The sequence below is a fragment of the Rhinopithecus roxellana genome, chromosome 18 (genome assembly GCF_007565055.1).
Source record: "Rhinopithecus roxellana isolate Shanxi Qingling chromosome 18, ASM756505v1, whole genome shotgun sequence".
Lineage (NCBI taxonomy): Eukaryota > Metazoa > Chordata > Mammalia > Primates > Cercopithecidae > Rhinopithecus > Rhinopithecus roxellana.
This window is the reverse complement of record NC_044566.1, coordinates 11,315,819-11,338,374: the sequence shown is the minus strand read 5'-3', so window position 1 is coordinate 11,338,374 and position 22,556 is coordinate 11,315,819. Positions and strand designations below refer to the sequence as shown.

Here is a 22,556-nt window from a genome sequence, read left to right as displayed (position 1 = left end):
AATGAGCAAGAGAATTGCTTGAATCCAGGAGACGGAGGTTGTAGTGACCCAAGAGTGCAACACTGCACTCGCCACACTCCAGCATGGGTGGCAGAGTGAGACTCTGCCAAAAAAAAAAAAAAAAAAAAATGAGGACACGTAAGAAGCATAGTTAATTTTATTGAATTTGTGAAGGTGTGTGAGTCAGAGGGTGTCAGTGTCACAGATTTGTTGAAGTTTTCCTTGGACCTTGAAGAATGATTGGAAATATACCTGATAAGTATATGATAATGACTGAAACAAAATTGGTAGTGACTTATGGTAGTGGCTAAATAGAAGCTGTGAACTGAGGCAGCAAAATAATAAACTTTCAAAAATTAGCCGGGCACGGTGGCGTGTGCCTGTAGTCTCAGCTGCTCAGGAGTTTGAGGCAGGAGAATTGCTTGAACCCAGGAGGCGGTGAGCTGAGATCATGCCACTGCACTCCAACCTGGGTGACAGAGCAAGACTCTGTCTCAAAAAAAAAAAAAAAAAAAAATATGGAGTGCATGAAGAATTTACTCTCTTTTTTTTTTTTTTTTTTGAGGCGGAGTCTTGCTCTGTCTCCCGGACTGGAGTGCAGTGGCCAGATCTCAGCTCACTGCAAGCTCCGCCTCCCGGGTTTTACGCCATTCTCCTGCCTCAGCCTCCCAAGTAGCTGGGACTACAGGCCTCTCTGTCTGCAATAAATTAGCCTTTCCTAATGCATTATATTTTAATTTTTAAATTTTAAAAAAATTTTGTGGATATATAGTAGGTGTATATATTTGTGGGAGACATTAAATGTTTTAATATAGGATGCAATGTGAAATAAGTACACCGTGGAGAATGGGTTATTCATCCTCTCAAGCATTTATCCTTTTGAGTTACAAATAATTCAGTTATACTTTATAAGTTGTTTTAAAATATACAATTGTTATTACTGACTGTAGTCACCCTATTGTGCTACCAAACAGTACGTCTTATTCTATTTTTTGTGCCCATCCTAATGCATCATTTTTGATTTTTGTCAGAAGCCACTGCATCTTATAAACTATATTAGGATTGCATGCGAAAAGTTAATTCATCTCATAGTTGCCTTAATATTAGTCATTTTAAAATTCCAATAGATACATGGTGGAAAAAGAATTGGACATTGGTTAATATATTCTCTGACATTTAAAAAAGATAGTGGATTGTAATTTATCAGGAAAGAAAATGTGCTGATGCAGAATATTAACACTTTATTGTATAACTTTACACAAAAATAGAGGACAGAAATTATCCACAGTGAAAACAATGGAATGTTGAAATCTGAACACATATGCCAGCGTTTAGTTCATCTTTTCTGAAGAGGCACAGAAGCCAATAAAGCATATTCAGGAAAATTGCTATATGCCTTAAAATTTGGTGAATAAATTTGTCACCATAAATGTGTATGCCCTGAAACATAGAAACTGATTCTGTCTATGTAACTGGAATGCATTGCCGTTCAGGAATAATACAACTGATGATCATGGCTTCCCACATCTGTCTGTGAAAGAACAGTTCACCATATCCAGACCGCACTGCTGATGGTACTACAGTTTGCTTCTCTCTCCCCACAGCCTGCATTATTGGAATCATTTGCACATCCACCCATGAAAAAGATTAGAGCATTTATGCACATCGGAAGGTGACTGGAGTTCAGAAAATCTGAGTTCTAAAACCAACACTACTAATAGATAGAGAGTTGGCCTTGGGAAAATCATTTAGCCCCATCATGCTTGAGTTTCCTCATCTATTAAATAAATTAAAGGAAGTCACGGATCCTTCTGAAATTTTACCTAAAAAGTGTGTATTGGTATATCTTTCCAGGGATAGATCTGTGTTCTGCCATTTATGGTGCTTGATTGCAAACAAAGAAACCAACTGCATTAAAAGGGATAAAAAATATTTTATTAGAAGGCTTTAGGCTCAGAATGCAACTTTGAACAATTAGTTCCTGCAGCAACCCGGGGAAGAAAGGCACTGCCAAGAACCAGTTCCTGCTGCCATCACTTCTGAATGTCAGCCACTGCATGCTGAGCTTCATGGCTCCCAGACATTGCTATGCTGTTGCACTTCCCATGTTGCCCACAGACGCTGTGCCTTTGCTTTCACCCTCAAGAATCAAAGCCCTGACTAAGGGTGTCTGATGTGTCCCTGTTCTGGCTGCCAGGGTATAGGAAGAGGGAGTATCGTTGAAGGAGGGAACCAGTTCCCTGCCTCCTGCTGAACTTGGGTTTACCTCCAAGTAGAGATTAGTCGAAGGTCAGCCAGCACAACACTGTATTGCCATGTCTTTCACCAGATTCTCAAAGGGATCGTGACCCCATCATGTCAGCTAGAAAATATTATGAATCATTACATTAGATTATCTTTAATTACAGCTCTGAAATTATATGATCCTAGATACTAATTTTTCTTTCCCCCATCATCCACAACTCAGAATTTCTTTAACAAGATACAAGTTCAGCAACAGAGTGACTAACAACATTGCAAGGTCAGCCCTGAAGCATCTTGTGATTATTTCAGTGGGTGTGTAATTATGATGGTTGGGCTAATGACAGAGAGTAACAGATGTCTCAGAGCACTGTCACCCAAGTGAATTTCTGGCAAACCAGTAGTGATTCCTCAAACAAAAGAAATTTACTTTCTCATATAGCCTTCTGGTGCTGCATTAGGTGTGCATCAAGATGCAATATGGTTTAATGGTTAGTTGCACAAACTTTGAGGTTAATGAGAATGGATGTAAATTTTGAATCTATTTCTTCCTAGCTGGTTCACCATTGGAAAGTTACTTGGCCTCTATACGTCTTGGTTTCCTGTTTAGTAAAATGGTTCTAGTCAACATGTGGTACTGGAAAATGAAATGATGTCATGCGGGGAATTATAGTGTTTTACACATAGTTACCATTCCATAAATCAAGATGAAACTCAGCATAATGGGACTAGTTAAGGCGTTCCCAAACTATGAACCAAATTCATTGCAAAAATATTTATAATTTTAAATTTTAAGATGAGGATAATAAAGATATTTAGATTATGTGCTTTGACATATGTTCTATGCTAAAATAAGTTCTAAGAACTATAAAACTGATTACAAATAATCACTAAAACAGCACATTGAAACACACGTGTGAATACATTTTTTCTCATGGAGTTGATAGATCCAAGATTAAAACCTTTTAAAATGACCACATTATGCTAAATTATGTCAGTATATATAATGTATTTTGTTATGTTCAAGGAATCATCAAGCTAGGTTGTATATGAAATAGCCAGAGAGTTTTATAATGGATTTATGCAAAAATGAATGAAACAAAAATTACAGAATAGCAAATGTGAATGACTTCTGAGACAGCGACTGCTACTTACACTCCAGACCACCACGGAATTTCTTTTTGAAGTTGGAAATGTGTATTTGTGTAACTATTCTCAGGCACAGACTAGAACTGTTCTAGAAAATTTGGGTTTAATAGTGTGCTTGCCTCCTTGAAAGCCTTAGTGATTCTGGGTCTCTCCTCATAAGTGTGCACTTTCTTTATACTTCCAGGTAAATGTGAATGTGGCAAATGCACCTGCTACCCTCCAGGAGATCGCCGGGTGTATGGCAAGACCTGTGAGTGTGATGATCGCCGCTGTGAAGACCTCGATGGTGTGGTCTGTGGAGGTAGTAACCTTTCTTACAGCTGTATACTACCTGCATGCTTTACCTGCCTTTCTTATTCTACTGACTCTTGCTTTTTGCTCAAGCCTGTAATCCCAGCACTTTGGGAGGCCGAGACAGGCGGATCACGAGGTCAGGAGATCGAGACCATCCTGGCTAACACGGTGAAACCCCATCTCTACTAAAAACTACAAAAAACTAGCCGGGCAAGGTGGCGGCGCCTGTAGTCCCAGCTACCCGGGAGGCTGAGACAGGAGAATGGCGTGAACCCGGGAGGCGGAGCTTGCAGTGAGCTGAGATCCGGCCACAGCGCTCCAGCTTGGGTGACAGAGCGAGACTCCGTCTCAAAAAAAAAAAAAAAAAAAAGATAAACAGAAAGCAATATACCATTGAACCTAAAAGCAATATACAATATACAATTAGGTTTGTAATGACCTTTATTTCCCCGAACTCTTGATTTAGCAGGTATGTGAAAGTACGCAGTACACTATCAATAAAAGATCATTGCATCTAAGTACTAGGATACTTTATGACAGTAAAAGGTTTTGGGGCAGGTCAGCATTTTAACATGATTTTGATTACTTTATTTATAAACACTGGTAGGAGAAAGTATAATATCACCCACAAACTTGAAAAAATGGAGTAAGATTACACTTAAAAATTACAAGCGGTATATGCTCAGATTCCATGATGCCTCTCATACCCAAACAAGAGCTCACTGGCATTAATAAACCGTCTAGAGAATGAGTGAGGCAGATAGAGGGTAGTGAGCAAAGGTAACCCGCAAAACTGAGAGTTCCGGGAGTAGAGTGCTGATCTGAGCACCTCCATGGCCAGGAATGTGGGTCAGCATTATTCTTGTACTGCATTCTTGAAAACATTCATATCGCTGAGGTTGGTGCATGTGAATTACAGATATTTCCACGTTTCCAGTAACAATGAAGTGAGGTGGACATGGAATCACATTACAAGAAAATAATTATATCCCTTTAAGATAATTATTTTGAGGCAGTGGGCACTATTATTGGGGGAAACAAACAGAATGTGTGTCTTTTCTAACTTTTATTTTAAGTTCAGGGATACATATGTAGGCTTGTTACATAGGTCCTATTGGAGGGTGGAGGGTGGGATGAGGGAGAGGATCAGGTAAAATAACTAATGGGTAGTAGAATGTGTGTCTTACTGGAAGGCTGAGGCACCATCCATCCATCATATCTATCTATCTATCTATCTATCTATCTATCTATCTATCTATCTATCTATCTATCTATCTATTATCTGTCTATATCAATCATCTATATGCCCGTTCTCTCTCTAACCAACGATAAGACATTTGAAAGCTGACAAAAATACTTTCTTCTTTCCTTTTTCTGTGAGTTGAGGGGAAAAGCCCTTTTAACCTGTTTATGCCTGAGGTTAGAATTATTTGAATTTTTGCAGTCAGACCTTGGTGATGACCTTGAGCAGTAGGATATAAATAACTCCCACATGCTTAGCTTTCCAATAATGGAATACTGGGCATAAATTCATAAAATATCTGTTGTGCTGGGCGGTTTATCTTATGCCATTGTCGTGGCAGCCACTCTAAGAGATTGTTTCTACTATTTTTTCTTTCATAAATGAAAAATTGAGTGAGGCTGGAGACGTTAACATCCCATAACTAAAATGTGGCAGGCCCAGAATTTCAGCTCTGATGTTTAGTTCACGGGTTGTTCCTTATGTCACAGTTTTCCCTAGAGTGACACCAAAGTGTTTTCACAATATGTCAATATTATTCTTAGGTTAAATCCTCTATTCGCTGGTATTAGTTACAAGAAATACCTATGTAGGTTTTACTCTCTTTGTTGGTTAAGGACATGACATATATTAACTCATTTAATTCTCATAGCAATATGTATGTATGTATATATACGTATACATTTATGAAAAGCTTGCTTGACCCCTCGAAAGTGCCATCTACATGTCTCTGCTCTTATTACCATTGTTCTTTTCTTTTCTTTTATTTCTTTTTTTTCTTTTGAGACAGAGTCTCATTCTGTCACCCAGGCTGGAGTGCAGTGGTGGAAGCATAGCTCACTGAAAGCTCAAACTCCTAGGCTCAAGCAATCCTCTGGCCATAACCTACTGAGTATATGGGACTACAGGCATGTACCACCACAGCTGGCTATTTATTTTTTGTAGAGATGGGGGAGATCTTACTAAGTGGCCCAGGCTGGTCTTGAACTCCTGGGCTCAAGGGATTCTCTTGCCTTGGCCTCCCAAAGAGCTGGAATTCCAGGTGTGAGTCACCGAGCCCGGCCAGGAATGGCTTGTGAATGTTTTTGCTGCCTATTTGTTGCTTTGGAGTAATCTCAGTATCTTTCATCTTTAGGTCAATGGCTCTCCAAATGATTTGTCAGTAATCAGTCATTTTTGGCTTTAGATTCTTTTCAATTTCTAATAAGGTATTTTCATGTGGATCCTCCAAATTATGCATGGTTTAAACTGGAGTAATTATTTATTTCTTAATTAACTAAACAAATATTCACTGAGCATCTACTGTTTGCCAGCACTAGAGATTCAGTGGTGAACACAGAGCATTTGCTCTCCTGGAGCTTATGGTTGAGCGTGAAGGGAGGACATTGAGAAAGGAAGGAAAAGGAGCTGAGTGATCTGAAAAGAGACTTGATTCAATGGGAATATACATAAGAGGGGGATTTAACATAGGCTGAAGACTAAGAAAGGCTTCTCTAATGCCTTCATATCTGGATAACAACTATGTAATGCAGACTATGTGCTTTACAAGTATTAACTACACCTCACAACAATACTTGATAGTAATAGGATACATGGAAGTTGGCCAGGTAAGGGAAGTGGGGTGCAGTCAGAGAGCAGCTTGTGCTCAGCTGTGTGGGAGAAAAGAGTGTGTGATGTGTGCCAGGAACATTTGAGGACTAGAGAAAAACCCTGTGTGGTTGCAGATTAGAAAACCAAAGGGAAAAGAGTGTGATGTGTTTTGTAAACATGTTGATAACTTGGGGCTTTACTCCAAAGGTGACAGGAAACCAAAGGAAGGGCTTAAACAGAGCTTAAATGTGATCACAGTATTATAAAAAGCACTTCTGGTTGTCAGGTGGAGTATGGATTGCTCCAAGGACTATGTGTGTTTGTGGGTTGGTAGGTGAATCTGGATGTTAGGAGATGAGCCCTGGTGAGAGACGAAGGTGCCTTAACTGGATGGAAGACAGTAAAGGTGGAGGATCTTGAATGTGTTGGAGAACATGTTAGAAGCAGTGTGGCCAAGAGGCTAACAAAAGCCTTCACCCTGCTGCAAGAGACTCCAGCACTCTGTTAAACTCCTAACTCTGGTTCCCTGGCAACAGATGAAGATGGTACATTTCAGTGTTACCAAGCAACATTGTTCATGGTCATGATGACTTATGATTGATAAGTTGCAACTACCTTGGAAGAGATGATGAATTGAACTATAAGCAGCTGATGGGAACATCATGCTTTTGGATTTCATAAGTGTCATAACTCTGCCAACAGTCTTGGCCCTTGTGGGTTCCCTGAAAGCTATGCTTACGGAATCATCGGGAAAGATTTTGGCTCCTGTTGGGCGTGTGACTTCTTCTAAGCCAGAAAAGCCTCAACATCTGTGCAGTGTGGATCTCATCTCTGTGCATATGGGCTGTGTTATCCCAAGAAAAAATAATCCCCAATTATATGAGTTCATCCTCATGAACTCCTGCAAGGACTCCCATGGGTATATCGTGTTGCCTGACAGTGCCCTGCTGGTAAGATGTGGCTCCTGTCCCACAGCCTTCAAAGGAGACTGGTGGCAAGTGTCAGCCAGAGAGCTTAGTTGAAACTTGGAGCTCCCTCCCCAGAGTACAAGCAGTATTTAAGGAAATTCATGATTGCACCATATGAGGGGCAGGGTAGCATCAAGGGTGATGCTAGGTTTCTGGTTTGAGCAATTGAATGGTGGAGGAGACTATGCTTGTCTTGACCAGTTGTCTCCATTTCTTGAAAAATTGGTTTCACAGAGAGCAACAGAACTGGAGAAACTTGGATATGTTGCTCCCTTTGGAACATATCCCTTGGATATATTTGTTCCCTCTCCCTGACATTCTAGTCCTTATTGTCACTTCTCCTTGTGAATAACTTCTCATCGTCCTTCCATTCTTCCATGATTTTTCCAAATTATCTCCTTTAGGAAATCTCTCTGAAATGATATCCTACTTCTTCTATACTGCACCACCTGCATTGTAGTGTGATGTGGTTGTGTTGAGAGTGTCCCTGTGTCCCATTTCTTTAAGTCCACAATTCTCATGGATATAATCAATCTCTCTCTCATTCTCATATTGTCAAAGCTAGGATAAAGGTTAATGCTCAGTGTTTTTATTTGGATAAACAATCAAGTAAAGGATTCACAATAAGTTAAGGAGAATGAGAATGGAAGAATTATTCCAGCTTTGGATACAAGATTCTTCAAGTTGAGGTGAGGATGTGATTCGAACCTTGAACAGCTAGTATTTAGATGTGCAGAAATAGGATGTGAAGAACATTTTAGGCCTGGAAAAGCTGAGCAAAAGCACAAAGGTGAAAAGATATTTATTAGATATTGAAGGAATGTATCTATTTCATTTTTTTTTACATCAAGAACTCTCTCTCAGCTGCTTCTATACCCATCATTAGAAGGGATTTTTTTCAGAAATTACTTACTCATGTGTCATTTATAATACATATTTTGTCACCTTCATTTATTATTTATTATACTTGGCTCATCTTTAGATATCAGGTCTTTAAAGGTATTGTTAAATTAATGTTTTTTGCTTTCAAAATTAAAAAAATAAGTAGAGAAAAATGGAAACAACAAAATAAAAATCACCCATTAATTGATGATCCTAGAATAATAAATGATGACACTATGTTGTGTTTCTTCCTAGGTTTTATTTCTGAGGAGTAAAATTATTTTCAAAATATAAATTCATAAATCTTCTTTGGGGCCAGGCATGGTGACTCACGCCTGTAATCCCAGCACTTTGGGAGTCTGAGGCAGATGGATCACAAGGTCAGGAGATCGAGACCATCCTGGCTAACACGGTGAAACCCCGTCCCTACTAAAAATACAAAAACTAGCCTGGCGAGGTGGCAGCGCCTGTAGTCCCAGCTACTAGGGAGGCTGAGACAGGAGAATGGCGTGAACCCAGGAGGAGGAGCTTGCAATGAGCCGAGATCGTGCCACTGCACTCGAGCCTGGGTGACAGAGCGAGACTCCATCTCAAAAAAATAAGAAACAAACAAAAAATAAATCTTCTTTGGGTATTTTGATATTTTGTCTAGATAAAGTCCACATTGTATGTATCCCCAGTTGCTTGAGTGTACATGGTGTACACTTTGTTTCATTTTTTCATGTAAGATTTAAGTGAGAAGAAGTAACCATTTTCTTTGGAATTAAGTGAGACAGTGCCATACAGCAAAATGAATGGGAACCCTGTATTCAGACAGACCAGGATTTTAATTCTTGCTCTATTTCCTGCTTATTGTAATAACTTGAACAGGTTGTCCTCTCTGCTTTGGTTCACCTATGTATTTATTTGGCCTCTCTACCTTGGTTTACTCCTGTACACAACAAGGATAATAATCCATTTGGCTTTATGATAAGAATGAGACATAAAGAAGGAAATGTGCCCGGTACTATGTGGCAGTGGATATTTGATGAATGCCCTGTATCTGTGATGAAAATCAAAGATTGTAGTGGCCATCTGCATTGCAGAACAAACGAATACATCTGTCTCAGGTATCTGGAAGCACTAGCTGCAGAGTGTTTTGGAAGGAAGTTGGACTCACACACATCAGCTGCTCTGTACCTCAGGGAGGAAATCGCAGCTGGTTTTTCCAAAGCAATGAGTACCCCCCATCATCTCGCCAGTGGAGAAGAAATCTTACCAAAATGAGAGTGTGAAACACACAGACACCATCCCTCTGTCGTGGCTTCAGAGGGTAACAAAATAGAGTGACTCATTTGGGTAATTTTTTTAGTTCTCCACCAGACACTAAGCCATAGGCTCTGTGGCCTTTCACATGGAGGATATCAAACCTATACATCCAACATGTGGCCAGAGAGTGAAATATGGTACGTGACTCCAAAACCAGGGACTGTCTTAGCATTTTAACAAACAAGCAAATAAGTAAAATGAAAACCATGTATACACTTAACTGATTAGCAGATGCATGAGAACTAAGAGCCAATAGTGTGTATTCCCTTTCCTACCAATAACCCTGAAGATGATTAAACCAATTCTGATAGGTTGGATACATTAGTAATTGTACCTGAAGGTGAATGTAACTAATTTCATAATTTTTACAGTTCAGTTTTGATTACACCAAAATTACAACCTGAAAAAGTCATGAAAATGACTAGCAGAAAGAAAATCAGCATGAAGTGAGATCATTCTTCATTTAATTAACTTGTGAGTCATGTTCAATCATCATAGGCTGTCAGTTGTGGATGTTCTCAAAACATCTTTATTACAAGAAAATGTTATGCGACCTATGCATGCATGCATGGATTTATTATCAGATAAGTTACTATTTATAAAAAGCATGATTTGTCCAGTGATAGTTCCTAAGGTTTATTTATTTTATTGGTATATTATTTTAAGATTACACAAGTAAAATGTATTCACATACTGGTGCATGTGTGTTTAATTGTTTAGCCTAATATAAGTTAAATCAGAGACTTCCCTCCTGTGTGCCATATACCCAGGGTGAGAATAAGAACTAGGCTGCTTATTGCTTTTCTTCTTTCCTCTATGCTCCTGGAATAGCTACCTATGGGTCCAATTTAAAAAACAAGAAGGGATAATGAAGAGCCACCTCTTAATTACACAATCAGTTCACATTTCTTCAGGGAGTTCTCTAGTTCACCACTGCAATTTGAAGGAGATCATGCCACCTGAGAGTATGAATTCAGTAATTCCCAGACACTGATGGATTTCTTATATGAGGAAGAGATCAGACCATATACTCAGACTAAGTCTTTCTTTTTTTTTTTTTTTTTTGAGACGGAGTCTTGCTCTGCCGCCCAGGCTGGAGTGCAGTGGCTGGCTCTCAGCTCACTGCAAGCTCCGCCTCCCGGGTTCACGCCATTCTCCTGTCTCAGCCTCCCGAGTAGCTGGGACTACAGGTGCCCGCCTCATCGCCCGGCTAGTTTTTTGTATTTTTTAGTAGAGACGGGGTTTCACCGTATTAGCCAGGATGGTCTCGATCTCCTGACCTCATGATCCGCCCGTCTCGCCCTCCCAAAGTGCTGGGATTACAGGCTTGAGCCACCGCGCCCGGCCAAGTCTTTCTTAAATGGACAATACAGTCAGAGTGTGATTGTCTCCAAATTACATCTTAAAATTGCACACCTGTTTCGTGAATTTGCAAGTGGATCAGTTAGTCCTGCGTTTGGCTGAAGGTGATGGACACAAATACTGAGTCTCCAGGGTGTCATTCCGGGGATGGCACCACAGTGTCCCTGAACCCTATCTCTTTCTCCCGCTCTGCCCTTCCAGTATAACGTTTGTCATTGTTATGGTTTGGCTGTGTCCCAACCCAAATTCCATCTTGAATTGTAGTTCCCATAATCCCCAGGTGTTGTGGGAGGGATCCAGTGGGAGGTAATTGAATCATGGGGTTGGTTATCTCCATGTTTTTCTTGTGGTAGTAAGTTCTCACGAGATCTGATGGTTTTATAAGGGACTTCTGCCTTCACTCGACTCTCATACTTTTTCTTCCTGCTATCATGTGAAGAAGGACATATTTGCTTCCCCTTCCACCATAACTTTTAAGTTTCCTGAGGCGTCTCCAACCATGCAGAACTGTGAGTCAATTAAACCTCTTTCCTTGCAAATTACCAAGTCTTGGGCAGTTCTTTACAGCAGCATGAACATGGATTAGTACAATTATCATGTTCATAAGCAACCTCCAGTTGTGTCCTTCTTCCAGGGAAGAAGAAATAGGAAGGAATAGGACAAAGGGCAAAGGACATATTCTGGCTGAGTTTGTCCCATTTCCTTTGGAAGGCAATAGTTTCCTAGAAATCTCACCCAGGAGATTAGGGTTATTATGTTATTAGGTCTTATTTCTCATTTATTAGAGCTATGTCATATGGGTGCTTTCAGGTCAAAGGGAGCATGGTTAGTCACTTCCCAGATAGGCATAGTGTCCCCTCCCTGGAAAAAATGAGGAATTGTTTGTTAATAAGAAGGAGGGAGGATATTGGATAGGCAATATGTAGTATCTGATTGAATCCGCTTCTATTCATAAGTCAGTTTCCTATTGGGACTCGTTATTGCGGTGTTTTAAGGAAATGTGCCTCAGAGCCAATGGATTGCATGGAAAAATGTCATTATCTAGATGAGTGCTGTCCAATAGCACTTTCAAAGATGGAGGGGGTGTTCTATATCTACAGTATTCTGCATAGTGGCCACTGACCACATGCAACTATCAAGCACTTGAAAGGTGACTAGTGAGACTGAGAAACTGAGTTTTAAGTTTTACTTTAATAAATTTAAATAGGCACATGTGGCTAGTGACTACTGTATTATGCTGGACAACACAGGCCCAATTGTACCATTAAACACAGGTGTCATTATCAATGAATGGTCTATGTAGATGATTCTGCAACAGTTCTGCCCTGGGTGTTCCTCTTACAGGTCTAAGTGGCAACACAGTCGTGTTGGTGAGACAAAAGATGAATAAAACTACTTCTATGGTCTTATTTTTTAAATTCAAATTTCCAGGAACATTCCACTTAGTAGACCTCCAGTATTGCACATGCTCCTTTGTCATTTCATGAGACAACACAATCTTAGTTTTCTCCTTCCTTACTGAATGTTCTTGTCTGGCTTTTCTGGTTACCTAACTCTAAATATTGGGGTTTCCCAAGACTAATTTCTCCCTAGATAGCTGCTTCGTTTCTAGGGCTTTAAGTGTCATCTACATTTGTAAGCTCCAACATGTGCATGCCTAGAGCTAACCTGTTCTCTGAGCACCAGCTTGTGCCCAGCTGCTTACTTGACCTCACTATCTCATTGTCTTAAGAGTATCTCAAATACAAGAGGTTCAAAACAGAGCCGTTTTTCTGCCCTCAACCTCTTTCTCCTGAAGTGCCCAAACCCAATAAACGGTGTCATTATTCACACTATTTCCTCTATCTAGAAAACTTGTCTTTTCTTTCCCTCACTTGCCACATCCAGTCCAACGTTGTATCCCACATGTACAGGCACCATCACCAAAATAGATTTCCATCTACTTCTCTGTGTTTCCACTGCCACCACTGTCCTTTAAGCTTCTATCACTTTTCACTTGGAAAACAGCAAGAACCCTCTAACTTCCCCATACTCATTCCTCCCAACATACCTTATCTCTCGCACCTAGTTGCCAAATGAGTTTGCAAAGTGTAAACTGTATTATCACATCACTCTCTTCCTTAATACCCTTCTGTCGTTTCTCAATCCTCTTAAAATAAATTTAGATTTTTTACCAAGAATAAACCATTTGCTATGTTCTCATTTCTGAGAAGGGAAATTTCTCCACCTTCATTATTCAATGTTTTTAACTTACTATTCTTTAAACACGTTGGCCTTCTTTTACTGCCTGTAACATGCCAGGCTATTTCTTGTCCCAAGAACTTTTCATTTGTTTTTCTAGGCTCTGTTCCTAGAACATTGGCTGTCTGGCTCCTTCTCATCCCTTGGCTGTCACTGAACCCTTCCCTGACTACCCTAGTTAACAGTGTTCTCACTGTTGAATATACTAGCATTTTCTTTTTGTCTTCTGTTACTCAAATGTTGCTTATCATTATTTTCTTCCCTAGTAGACCATAGTTACCATGAAGACAGGGTCAATGCCTATTTTATTTACTGTTATATTCTAAGCTCTTAATACAATTCCTGATATATAGAAAATATTTCTTGAAGAGATAACTAAATTATTAGAGTTTATAGAAAAGAGGGTATTGAAAGTTGTTTGTTTCTTAAGTAAAGTCATATAAATGACAACTCAAACATTTAAATATTAATGTATTTTGATGATTGCCTGAGCTAGATACCAACTTAACTTCGTGGAAAGATATAATAAATTAGCTAATAATAAAAAATCATCGCCAGGCATGGTGGCTCAGGCCTATAATCCCAGCACTTTGGGAGGCCGAGACAGGCAAATCATGAGGTCAGGAGATTGAGACCATCCTGGCAAACATGCTGAAACCCCGTCTCTACTAAAAATACAAAAATTAGCCGGGCATGGTGGCATGCACCTGTAATCCCAGCTACTCGGCGGGCTGAGGCAGGAGAATCGCTTGAACCCAGGAGTCGGAAGTTGCAGTGAGCCAAGATTGCCACTGCACTCCAGCCTGGTGACAGAGTGAGACTCCATCTCAAAAAAACAACGTAAAAAAAAAAAAAAAAAAAAATCATCTATTTTCTTGCATAACACTTTATATTATTTGCAGTGAGGTGCCATAAAATTATTCTCAATAATATCTTAAATCAAAGGCAGAATATCAACTTTTAAAAGGGAAAAAATTGTCACATACTACAACATGGAAGGATCTTTAAGATATTATGATAAATAAAATAAGCCAGACATGAAAAGAAAAACACTGTATGATCTCACTTACATAGGTACCTAGAGTAGTCAGATATATAGACAGAAGCTGGAATGGTGGTTTCTAGGAGCTAAGAAGAGAAGGGATTGGGACTTACTGTTTAATGGGTGCTTAGTTTCAATTTGGGAAGATGGAAATATTCTAGAGATGAATGGTGGCGATGGTTGTACAACAGTGAGAATATACTTAGTGCTACTGAACTGTACACTTAAAATGGTTAAGATCGTAAATTTTATGTTATATCTATTTTACTATAATAAAAAATATTATAGAAAAAAGTAGCTATAGGTCTACTTTAATTATCTGTTTCTTTTTATGTGGGTTTTAATAGATTGTGTCTTTCATGGAATTGGTCCAAATGATCCAGGTTATCAGATTTTTGGACAAATCATTGTTTATAATATTCTATTGTTACCCTTTTAATGTCCATGAGGTAAGATATAATGATCTCTCTCTTATTTTTCATTTTAAACATTTGTGTCTTCTCTCTTTTTACTTGTTTAGCCTGGCCTAATATTTATCAATTTTATTGATCTTTTCAAATAGCCAACTTTTGTTTTATTGCTTTTCTCTGTTGATTTTCTATTCCCAGTTGTATTGATTTGTCATGGAATTGATTGTATTTCTTTTCTTATGACCAATATAGTTTTATATTGCTCTTCTTTAGTGTTTTAAAGTGAAAGAATACATCATTGATTTTATATTTTTCATTGCTTCTGATTACACTCATGCTGTAAATTTCTCTCCAAGTATTACTCTGGCTGTATCCTATAAATTTTCATAAGATGTATTTTCATTTTCCATATAGCACTAATTAAATTTGGAAAAAAAGAAGACAAAACAAAAAAAGAATATTTTTCTGTGCAATACAGATTAAATGATTTCAGTTATGTCAAATTGTTGACAATTCTTACCAACCTAGGGTCAGTAAGAAACATGAGCATTTGAGAAGTTCATAGTCCAACTGAGCTGGTACTAGAAGCTCTCTTTCTCTTTTTGGTTTCTCGTACAACAGATTCTCTGTCTCCAAAGATGGACAACTTTTTACTTAAGTCTTTCAGGAGATCTGGACTTTAAGTGGACTTTGGTTTTCAGGGAGAAGTCAAGATGTACTCAATTTAACAATGACTCATTGAGCAGATAACTGTTAAGGGGCTATCTACTCATTTTCTAACTTGGCTGTACTCTACAGTTTGGTTTGTGGGTAAAAATGATAAAGATGTTTTGAAAAAGACAATCTCGATCTCCTCCAAGTTTTTGAAGACCCACTGTGTCTCAGGCATTGCATTAGGCACTCTGGTGTCGATAAGACTATGGTGATGACAGAAGTAATACTCAGAAAATTCATAGTAGAGTAGTGGATTCCTTTGATGCATAACTATATACCATGAGATGGAAGTCAAAAAAGTTCCACAGGAGGTAAAAAAATAAGATACTATAGAAATTTAGGGGAGAGACAGTGAGTCCCACTTAGGGATATTAGGAAAATCTTCACAGAAGGGTAGTCACTTTTTGTTGAGCTTTGAAAATTACTCAGAACCTGAATGTGTATAGTAAGGGAAACGTACTTCTACCTCTGCAAAAATGAGGTCAGAAAAGCATGACAAATGTGCAGGAAACAACGAATGGCCAATTTGGTTAAAGAGAGAACAGAAGGAATATGATTGGAAATGTAGCTTGGGACTCTGTGTTTCAAGAAGCTAAAACAAAACAAAGGCTAGAGTAGGTAAACTGTATGCCGTGAGCATTAGGGAGTTATACAGGACTAGATATCAAGGCTGCGATGAGCATCAAGTTGTGCTGTAGGAATCTACAAGCCAGAGTATTGGAGAGCTATGACAGGAAAGCTTCTCCACGTTGTGATGGTGATGTGAGTGGGAATGTTGGAGGTGGTTTCCACAAGACTTGACAACATGTTGGATGAGGGCAGTAAGGGAAATTCAAATAAGACTCAAAACATCATGAACTGGTTGATTGAAAGGATAGATGTTACATTAAAATAAATGAGAAAGACAAAAAAAAGCAGCTTTTGGAAAGAAAATCATATATGGATGTAGGAGATCGGTCGGTCAGGGTGGTGGGAAAAACTGTAGAAGATGCAAACCTTCTTGGAAGGCCGGAAGGTTTTACAAAAGTTTTGGAAAAGGATTTGGCTGAAGGCAGCCAGATTCTCTTATCCAGTGAAACTAATCTAAATTAACTTAGGCCTTAGAACCTGGCCTTTAATCCTCTGCATGCAGGACTACTCTCTCCAGGGAGGGGAGTGACCATGTAAATTGCCCACAAGTGTGTTGACTCAAAGCCTTTGTGATTGAATCTATACTGAATAAATGCCCGCAGTGCCAGCTTGTCAGGGCCATGGCTGCTGACTCTTTACAGCACCCTCCTTGGTGTCTGGTGTCTGTGAGCAGCCTGGTCCCCTAGCCCACTCTTTCACTGGATACCTGTGTCTGGGAGCATTTGTTCATCTGTCGTTCCGCCAGGGTCTGCAGGTCGGACCATGCCTGTGTAGCTCTGGAAGTATTAAGTGGGGATGCTAATAGAACACAAAGTGTGGAATCATGAGAGGGGAATGTGGGAGAAAATCAGGGGCTGGAGATACAGCACTGTGGTCTTGGTGGTTATCTGAAAGCCCAAAATTTAATGGATTTTTTAAAAGAGAAATTATGGAGAGATTAAAAAAGATGATTAAAGATAAGCAATGGGTGAATACCTGCACTTATTTGTTCAGTAAAAACAAAACCAAACAAAGGTAGAAGAATAAACAGAGACAAAGGAGGAGTGTTGAATGAGGCAAAGAGAATTTTGTGGCATGCCAATAGAGAAGAGACTTGTAAGGGGAAAGTGCCTGTGAATAACAAATATACACCTTCAAATGATGTGGTGGTTGAAAGAGACAAGAATTAGGAAAAGCCTGCTGTGTCTCACTTTCTAAAGTGAAATATAGAGGCAAAGCAACACTTTGGGAAGAGTGTAGACATTGGAATCAGAGGAACTAGAGTCAGTTCCGATCCTGTGTGGTTGAACTATGTGATTGAGAGGCAAATTACAGGACTTAATGTCTCTGAAGCTCAGTTGCCTGACTGTAAAATGGGATAATCCCAAACTTCAAGGCTGTATTGAGAATAAGTTTAAAACATCGCCACGTGTTATCTCCATTTATATCTTTATTTCATCTTCTGCAAAGCCGAGCCACACTGCATGGTGGGTTTTCACTTCGTAGACTTCCCTTAGCTCCTCAGGCTGAGCCAATTATCGGTCACATGTTTTCATGCGTGCTACTTTTAAACTTGAATGGTTTCGGTTTTGGGGTTTTTTGTTTGTTTCTTTGTTTTTTACTTAGCCCTTAAATCAAGCTAGGTGAAAAAGACCAGAGTTAACTCATTTATTTTATTTTTTCCTTTTTTGCTAACCTGTGTGACAAGAACAGTCATCAGCCTTAGAAAGTGCCAGAGCACTTGCTGATTGAGTGCACATTAAAGTATGGCAGCGATATTTTTCTTGCAAATTTAATAGTCCCCCATTGGTATCTGATGTTTTTCCCAGAATATTCTTTAAAAGAATGTCAGAAGTTCCTAGTACCCTGTCTTTCTTTCAGGATCCCAGTTTTCTCCAGGGGAGCAACATATGCTGGATTAAAAAACCTCTCTCCCAGACCTTCTCTGGTTGTTGGGAGGCACTTGTTGCATGACCTGTGAGGCAGGGATGTGGTATAACCCAGGGAAAAATCTCTCTTATTTAATTAAAAAACAAAACAAAACAAAACACCAAAAAGCAAACAAAAAAAAATAGTTTTCCAAGAAACCCTCTCCAGGAGACTTCTGCTTACGTCTCTGAGATCAAAAACCTTCTTTTCACCACAGTCACTTACCACCTCCTACCAATCTACATTCTCCCAAGTGTCCTTCACTCCATTTACTCTACTTCATTTTTTACCAGATTTCTCATGCCAGGACCTGGGCTTCTCCACCAATCTGCACAGGTACACGCTCCCAATTCTCACAGCCATCTACTTCATTCTCCACTCAGTTGTTAGAGGGATTTCTGTAGAAATTAAAGAAAATCCTATCACTCCTAAAAAAAAAAAATTATTATTATATATTTAATAATTAATTCCAAAGCATTAAGCATTGGTTACTCATCCTCCCTGTGCAGAGCTGAATGGAGGGGGAGCAGATGGAGCAAGGTTCCCTCCTGAGCATCCTGCCAGAGTGAATGGTCAGGAGAGAATGGTGTCAACAGCTTCAGAGCTTCAGAGAGGCTTATCAGTGTGAATGATGAGCGTATTTGTACCTGGAAGAAGAGCAGGGACCACTTTGTCCATGGTGCTTGGTTTTGTATCCCCTATTGCCTAGCACAATGCTCTGTTCATAACAGATACTCAGTAACTCTTTGCTAGGCAAATAGTTGATTCAGAGAGACCCTGCTGTAAGGCAATGCACTTATCAGGAAAAGGAATAAAGGGTTGAGTGGAAACTGAAATGGAAGAAATTGAAATGGAGTATCATGCAATCTAATGGTGTGTTGGTGGCAAGCAAGTAAACAGGTGTACATCCTGTTATATATAGCTGTCACAAATAGAATGTTGCATGTATACCAAAAGATAAACATCTTAAAAACCAGGAACCAATGTCAGGAACCAAACCAGAAAAAATGTGCCAAACAGGAATCCAAGCTGATGTTAACTTTTATGCAATAATAGAGAGACACCATAACTTCCACTTATATCTGTTATTAGTAAGCAGAGAGGTATACAGATAAAGTAATATAGTGCCAAATGCCATTTCTATGAAAGTTAACCTTTTGTTTTGTTAGTAAGCAATAGGAGAACAATCAATAAATACTGCCAGCAGTGGTAATGTGACTAGCCTTGCAAATTGGTCTGAGTGGCATAGTGTGTGCAATGAAGAATAGCACTAAGACTCTATACTGATAAAAATGCAAATGAAGAAGTATTTTCTATTAAGAAAGGGTGGTATAATTCCATTTTAAATTATTGCAAGATTTCTTTCCCTCAAGTCCATCTCCTATGCTACATTCAAATTTATTGTGTTAAGCTAGAACTCTGTTGTAAGTTCTTTTAAACAATTACATGCCAAATTGACTATGCATAAAGAAAAATGTGTTGGATGGGAAATGAGATCCTATGGTTTACACATTTCTTTCTTAAAACTCTCTGCTTCAGCTGGTAATTTCCTCGTCCTCTCCTCTCACTCCCTCTCTGTGGTTGCTTCACAGGCCATGGCACATGTTCCTGTGGTCGCTGCGTTTGTGAGAGAGGATGGTTTGGAAAGCTCTGCCAACATCCGCGGAAGTGTAACATGACGGAAGAACAAAGCAAGAATCTGTGTGAATCAGCAGATGGCATATTGTGCTCGGGGAAGGGTGAGTATCTCTGCTGGAGCCTGGACTCGATTCCTGTTCTGACACATGATTTGTAGAACAGCATGTAGCAACTGTCTTTCCCGGACTGAACTTTGCATGAAAGCAAACCACTATGTCCTCTGCTGTACCCAACTTGAAGCTTGAAGATTAACCAAATGAAGTTTTGGATCTAAGAAAATGAAATGCATGTGAGAAGATTCAGGCAAAAATATCCTTGTATGCAAAGTTATTGCTGAATTGAAATAGAATTAATACTTTTATGAAGAAATTAGGACAACAAAATATACCAGGTACTAAATGGACCCAAAAAAGGGGGGAAAAGGGAAAAGAATGATTTTTGGGCTCATGTCTGAAACAACACTGCTCAGAACTGCAGAAAAGTAACCACTAGCATCTGCGCCGCTCAAAGGTATGACTTTGGGAACTTCTGGGGCTCAATTATTTAGCTGTTTGTGGATCAGGGGAGGATTAAAGGTTTGAGAAGACAAAAAGGATACTAAATATTTAGTTTAATTTGGTTTAATTTTTTAAAAGGGAAAGAAAAGCTATGGGGGAGGGTAGTATCCCACAAGTCTGATGAATTTTCTTTGACCTAAAAATCACCAGTTGTTCCAAGTAAACATGTGCAGCCTGATATAAGAAAATAGGTAATTGTTCGGCTGGGCACCGTGGCTCATGCCTGTAATTCTAGCACTTTAGGAGGCCAAGGCGGGTGGATCACTTGAAGTCAGGAGTTCTAGACCAGCCTGGCCAACATGGTGAAAAATACAAAAATCTACTTACTAAAAAAATACAAAAAATTAGGCAGGCATTGTGGCTCACACCTATAATTACAGTTACTTGAGAGGCTGAGGCAGGGCAAGAGCTTAAACCCAGGAGAGGGAGGTTGCAGTAAGCTGAGATCGCACCACTGCGCTCCAGCCTGGGTGACAGAGCAAGACTCCATCTCCAAAAAAAAAAATATATATATATATGTGTGTGTGTGTGTGTGTGTGTGTGTGTGTGTGTGTGTGCGTGTGTGTGCGTGTGCGCGTGTGTAATAATTAAAGAAAACAAAAGCCTGCCAAATGGTTATAACCTACAAGTTGGTTGAATAGAAGCCACCAACCCAATAAAACATTTGCCATGGAAACATATTCAAGGAAAAAGCAAGCCTTCCCCATCCCCCATCCTACACACACACACACACACAGAGACAGAAAAATTGGAAGAGGTTTCCCCTGAGTAAAGAATACTAGTAGATTAAATTTTGAACACCTTGATTTTGATGTTTCTGTATACTATTCTTGAAGGGACTTTAAAATCCTGCCATTGTAGTACATATGGCATCATCTAGAAAGCCATTGTGTTCTTCTTTGCTAGTGACTGGGAAGACACAGGGAACCTGAAAGATTCTCACCTCATGTCTGGGGAGCAGCACTTCAAAGAAACTGAAGTTATGGGGCTTCCCAGCTCTTCTCTTCAGCTCAGTATCCTCTTTACACAACAGACACACTTTTTTCAGATAAGACACAGCTCTGGCTGAAGATTCATTTACCCTCAAATGCCTCTGCTGGTCAGGATGACCACGTAAATAACTTTCTGAAGAAGACAGCAAAGCAGAAGTGTACTAGAGACACTGAATCCTGTTACCAAAGAACCACACCAGTGAGGCTGCCACACACATAAAGGAAGGAGGTCTCTGAAGCAAGATGTGCCCTCTGTCCCCTAAACAGTAGCTTTTGCTTTGCCTCGTATGCAAGACCAATGCTATCAGGTTGAAAGAGCCTTTTTGGCAGAACTTCAGACACCAAAGAGGATGGATGCTGTGACTATCTGTGGTGCCAAGAAGGGGGATGAAAATGAATGCAAACGTGTTCACTTCAACAGATGACAGTGTCCTTGGTTTCCAGGAATTCTGTGTTCAACACTTGTGTTTATAATGCTCAGGCAAGAAGGCCATGCCTTCAACCTAATGCCATTACAGCAGGCAGGTGGAAAATGAGTTCAAAGCAATCGCTTTGTGCCTTGTTTGTTCTCTCATTAATTCAATCTAATTTCAAGCCCCAAACAAATCTTCCACCAGTTCTGCTCTCAGGGCGCCTCAGCCCCTAGAAACACCTACCTTGAATTCAAGCTGTGTTGGGAGAACCGAAAAGAAAGTTTAAAAGGAGGAAAACAAGGGAAAGAATTGGGGAGAAGGAGATTAATGAAGGAAAGCAGGAAAGGAGGCAGTGATGGAATTAAACTGCAAGAGAGAAGTAGAAGGGAATAAAAGAGATGTTATCAGATCAGAAGGGAATGATCTGTGTATAAAAAGATACCAAGAATGAATAGTTTTTGAATCAGATTTTTTTTTCCTCTGAGCATTGCTTCAGACATAGAGCACTTAAGTTTAGATACTTTTTGACTTGGTTTTCTGTAATGGCATTGTCATTGGGATAAGAATAGAAGCTTTTCACAGAAGCTCTACTGAATGAGGATACCCATGTGTATTAAAACACTAGTGGCCGGGCGCGGTGGCTCAAGCCTGTAATCCCAGCACTTTGGGAGGCCGAGACGGGCGGATCATGAGGTCAGGAGATCGAGACCATCCTGGCTAATACGGTGAAACCCCGTCTCTACTAAAAAATACAAAAAACTAGCCGGGCGATGAGGCGGGCGCCTGTAGTCCCAGCTACTCGGGAGGCTGAGACAGGAGAATGGCGTGAACCCGGGAGGCGGAGCTTGCAGTGAGCGGAGATCCGGCCACTGCACTCCAGCCTGGGTGGCAGAGCAAGACTCCGTCTCAAAAAAAAAAAAAAAAAAAAAAAAAAAACACTAGTGTGCTTATTTATATTTGTTTATTTTAAAAGTCAA

General features: G+C 39.7%; 1 protein-coding gene across 2 annotated transcripts in view; it reads left to right on the top strand.

Moving 5' to 3' along the window:
- ITGBL1 (integrin subunit beta like 1) overlaps positions 1 to 22,556 on the top strand; it is a 257,157-nt gene that overhangs the window by 226,006 nt on the left and 8,595 nt on the right. For both annotated transcript variants that reach the window (XM_010354451.2, XM_010354450.2), the window contains exons 8-9: positions 3,575 to 3,691; positions 19,572 to 19,718. In XM_010354451.2, the coding sequence (XP_010352753.1) occupies positions 3,575 to 3,691; positions 19,572 to 19,718 (264 nt within the window). The remainder of the gene's footprint in view (positions 1 to 3,574; positions 3,692 to 19,571; positions 19,719 to 22,556) is intronic.